We start from the raw sequence: 5,258 nt of genomic DNA on the forward strand, positions 1-5,258 counted from the left end.
TGATTTTTGATCATCTGCTTTTAGTGAGATGAAAATCATTTTTCAAAAAACTTGTGGAGCCTAGGTCATTTTTTATATACGTTATCAGAATCATTATCAACTTATCATCAACTATTTCAAATTTAAATTTCAATTTTGGGAAGCTTGAATGTCACTCTTTAAGGCAGAAACATAGTAAAAGTAAAAAAGTTCAAGAATATTACATTTACTAAGATTATGGTTCCGATATTACACTCAACCGCACGACTTTCCCAGATACCTTACTTGATCTAATTGTTTTCTAATTACTTGTCCCATTTTTTCCTATAACTATTAAGGCATTATTGTCGAGTAGATGTAGCAAAGATTACAATTTTTCTTGCACCAGCCATGCGTACAGTTGATTCTATCATCGAACCGTGAGTTTAATGGATTTATCTTTGATCTTAAATTACTAGCAGAACCACTGCATGAAAATTGCAAATGTGAGAACCGTGAAAAATTATGCACCAAGTTTACTTACACGAATGCTCGAATCGGATACTTGAAACATTTTATCTCCACTGCCAATGTGCTCTCTCTTTGGAGATCAGCATAAAACACATCATTCATCATGAACACTCATTGGTGACCCCTTGCAAGGAAGCTTCCTTGGTCTGTGATGCATGCGGGAGAGAACAAAAGGGAACATATAGAAACACCACAGTGATCATTCTTCTTGGACGTAGAGAGTGATAGTGAACTACTGTGCAATGCATGTATTCAACCCATAATTTCACCTCCTCTCACAGTATATATACTGGCAACATTAATCTCAGTGTGATTTGAGCATATTTACCCCCAACTGTAAAGGACACTTTTTTTAAAACCTCGAAATCAAGGGGTTTTTGTTCCATGTCTGCTTGTGTGAGGTGTCGAAAAAGATGCAATGGATTTGGATATAAATTTTACGGGAGTTTCATTGATGTAGCTAGAGTGTGTCGCTGTTCCGACCACCATCAAGCATATATCACACAGCCCATGGAATCCTGAATATTTATGCTGTGGTGATGCTGATTTTTGTGACTACGCGTACTCTTACATTTGTGGTCCTTGTGATTACTATATTCACGTTATTCAATAAAGCAAGACATGTACTTGTAAAAAGTTCTAAGGTAGATGTCACAGATATGTTTATTTTCTGGATATCCAACTTGTTCCAGCGTCAATAAGAAACTTTATATTAGAATGTTGAAATTATTAGTGGAGGAATGGTTGAAAAAATTCTTCAAAAATTCAATGTTAGCTAGCGATTGAGGATCGTTTGGTACGGGTCTAAAAAGAAAATTCCACAATTTAGTAATAAAAACGAATATATTAAAATGAAATAAGAACAGCATAGAGTGATTAGATCAATACTAAGTTTTAATATATCAAAGTATACATGAAAAAAATATAGTTTAAAATAATTAATTTATATAAATTAGCTAGACTTAGCCACTGCTCGATTTACATAAATTAAATTTAACCACTGTTTTTATTTCTTTTTGATTAAAAAATAAATAATCATAACGTTTTGTAATATGACTTCTGAATAATTAAAATTTATTTTATTCATTATCAAAATTAAGTGTATCTTGAAAAACAATAAAAGTCACACCATCATATCAAGCATTCTTCATACCTTAATCACAGGAATTAATATTTTCGAGAAGCTACTGGAAAGATTAATACATGCATATATGATCAGGAAACAACAGAAAACTCACGCCAAACAGAATGGAAATTATAATAAATAACTCTCGTTAATTAAGTGATAGTGTGTGTGTGTGTGTGTGTGTGTGTGTGTGTGTGTGTGTGTGTGTGAAAGAAATGCATAATGGCACATCATTGAAGAAAAATTTATTTTGACTATATATATTTAAAACATATTGAATAAATAATTGAAACTAAATATATTATAGAGGTAAATTACTGGTAAAGTATTTAGAACAGGTCCATAAAAGAGAATATTCACACCAATTTATTTCTAATGAACAATTTCACCATTGGTGAATATCTAAAATTGACCGGAAGAAAATAAAATGGGAAAAAGGGTATAGAATATACATAACTTAAAGTGCCCCCAAATTGTCAAAATCATTATCATCAACGGCAAGCCAATCATTTGAATCCTCACTCTCTGATTCTTTATCTCGTAAAGCAGAGTGGCCTGCCTTTTGTTTAGCACCCCGTCCTCCCATGTTCTCATTTAGTTGAATCCATTCATTGGCTTCGCCTTTGTCGTCATTCAATACTCTAGATCCCAAATTCTTTTCTGATAGGTCGTTGTTGTCATCTTCCAAATCACTAAATGAAATATCCTCGTTTTCAGATTGTTTCCGAGCATCAACAGATGTGCGTGAACCTTTTTCTTCTTCAGAGATATTGGAGTCAGGTGCCGTGTTATCCATCGGTTTTTTTTGCACTCACAATCTCAGATGACGTGCTCTTGTGCTGCGTGTCGCTTGCATCCCCTTCCGAGACATGCCCATGATCAATGTCATGGTTAGTCTCAGAATTCTCAGAGTGGTTTTCAGATGTTTCTTGCATCGTGTTACTTTTATTCTGCAGTTTCTTTAAGAGTGTCTCCCTAGCTTCAACGATCTGCGGGGAACTAAATATTAGCGTACACGGATTTGCAACTCGTTCATGATGACAAATGCATGTAAATAAGCAAGAAATGCCGGAATCCTCTTTTACTACAAAGAATGGAAAACAAATTTGTTGTATGTTTTGCAAAACTAATATTAAAAACAGGAAGAAAATTGCAAAGAAAGAAAAAGGAAAAGTCAATTATCCTCGACATCCTTAACAAATGAAAGGAAACAACAGCAATTGGCATGAATCTCAATAGTGTTTCATATTAAGGGAATTTAAGCGTTCATTATATATATATATATATATATATATATATATATATATATATCAAGAGAGAGGGTAAGACGAAGTAAGTTAGATTCTGGTGGCTTTTCCATGTGTGATTATACTATAAAGTGAAAAGTCATTATCTGATTATTGTCCAACAATGTCAAGAATCTGATAGAAGAAACTCGAGAGCAGTATTTAAAGGGAGCATAATAAGAGAATTACCATAATGGTACATAATGTCAAACAATTATCGACTTATCTTCTAGAGTATAAACATACTTTTCTTCAAGACAAATTTCAATAGCTGAAAAGGTGTGGATCTTGTATTTATTATAAGTTAGACGCACGAAGATATGATATAAGAAATCTCCATAACAAGCCTAAGTAACTCTTTCATTGCTTATTTTATAGCTTCTCAAGATGCATGAAAGGAAGATCTACAGAAAAATGTTGGATAAAGAAGCCTTGCCTGTGGGGCTGAAAGAAGCTTCAAATCTTCTTCAGTTAACCTGGGAAACAATAAAATAAAATAGACAAGCCAAAATTTCCCTTCGGTAATTTGACTGGAAATCTTCTGCCTTAGTCTCACAAGCTCAGGCACCAAATAGTCGATATTTGCAGCATGGTCTCTTTGATAGTCTGACATATCAAAGTCTGCAACAGAATATTCCAAAGTTCAGGACCAACTGATACACTATCCTCAAGATAAAATTATTTGCACTGATGATCATGGATTCTACACAACACTATTATAGTACTATTAACAGCCAAAATGCAATTATTTTTAATTCGCAAACAAAAATATCAGAAAATATGCCAATGAAATTTGAATGTAGATATCTGCTGGTCTAAAGAGTATGTTGGCCACAATAATGACTTTGGCAGTTCCTAAAACCCAAGAACTGCGAAGCAGTGTTTATATCTAGAGTCAAGCTATTGGAAAGAGTTTGGATGTCATATACTGTTCATTTTACAAGCATTTGAACAGGCTGCACTCTCTGCCCAAGAAAATTATTTCTTTCTCCTCATTTGTCCATAACTAGTTTATAAGTTGAGACAATTCTGCTTACACATATCACTAGACGATGAGGAAAGGTTTGAGCTACTAGGGTCCGTTAGTAATTACTAGCACGAAACAATCATAAAACACAGTTGTTATCTGTTTTAGTTTCATAAGAGTGCTATGTTCACTTTCTGAAATCATCGACTCCGCTACATTGAAAGGTAAAAAATGCATACTCAATATATACCTTTCTACAATTAATTTCAGATTTACGGATATTGACTTTAATGTATAAATTTATTATTTCGTAACTTAATTTGGGATTTATGACTCAATGTTTATATCTATTAAAATTATTTGAAATATAGCAATTTTATCCTTCTGTTCACCTAACCTTTGAAACCAGCTCCAAAGACCTTTGCACACCAAATACCCTTAATAACTACGATTGTCATAAGGAAGTATCTTCCACTCAACTCCAGAGTCCACACATTTCAATAAGTATCATCTCAATAATTATTGTTTTACATTAAAGTGTTTTCAATCCTCTAAAATTGAAAATTCTGACTTCATCATGCCACGCAGTGGTAAAACAATGTCACGGCTTTCCAATATGAAAACACAAATTCAAACTGCCTTCACCATAATTACTACAAGCCTACAATTAGTATCGCTTAAAGTTGATCCTCTGAAAAACCAACTTATTAAATACTAATTACACTAAGAGTGTGCTACCAGTGTTCAAACATACATCACAACATTAATTGTGTAAAGAGTAGAATCGAATGAGGAAAAAAAACTAAAATTTGCATGATTATTACCATCTGCTAAAGAGAGAGGAAAATCAATCCACAATTCTGGCCGAGTAGATAGTTTTCTTACAAAATCCACCACTTCTTCTGTAATTCCCACTGCATCCTCATCATCATCATCCTCCTCCTCCTCTTCCATTTCGTCAGCATCATCATCATCAAGTTGTCCTTTGAACTGCAAGAAATTGGAGGTGAGCTTGGAGGAAATTAACGAGAGGCCCGATTTAAAGGAGCCCTGAATTTCCGCCAAATCATTCTTAATCCCGGTAATAGCATCCGAAGAAGAAGATGAGACGGCCGAACTCGAACTCCCTTCCCTGGGAGCAAGAAAGGCGGCAACACCGCGGAACACAGCGGAGAGATCATCCTTCACGCCGGAAGCAGCGGCTCTGGGCGTCCGGCTGGGCGAAGAAGATGTGGGGGACGTGGGATTATCGTAATCGGGATCGTAATCGCGACTATGATTGGCATTGAAAAGTGAAGGAATCCAAGATGACATCTTTTTCCCCCAAATTTGTGTGTAGGGTTTTGATATTGCTCCTCTATATACGTTCTATTGGAACTAAATCTTATAC

At 34.7% G+C, this 5,258-nt stretch overlaps 1 protein-coding gene across 1 annotated transcript; it reads right to left on the bottom strand.

Moving 5' to 3' along the window:
* Positions 1–1,898: 1,898 nt before the first annotated feature.
* Positions 1,899–5,258, bottom strand: LOC140825950 (uncharacterized). Its single transcript, XM_073188012.1, has 3 exons — positions 4,693–5,258; positions 3,338–3,522; positions 1,899–2,604 (listed from the first exon to the last, which is right to left on the bottom strand). The coding sequence occupies exons 1-3, from the start codon at positions 5,180–5,182 to the stop codon at positions 2,404–2,406; spliced, it is 876 nt and encodes a 291-aa protein (XP_073044113.1). The 5' UTR covers positions 5,183–5,258; the 3' UTR covers positions 1,899–2,403.

The sequence above is a fragment of the Primulina eburnea genome, chromosome 3, assembly GCF_022965805.1.
Source record: "Primulina eburnea isolate SZY01 chromosome 3, ASM2296580v1, whole genome shotgun sequence".
Taxonomy (NCBI): domain Eukaryota; kingdom Viridiplantae; phylum Streptophyta; class Magnoliopsida; order Lamiales; family Gesneriaceae; genus Primulina; species Primulina eburnea.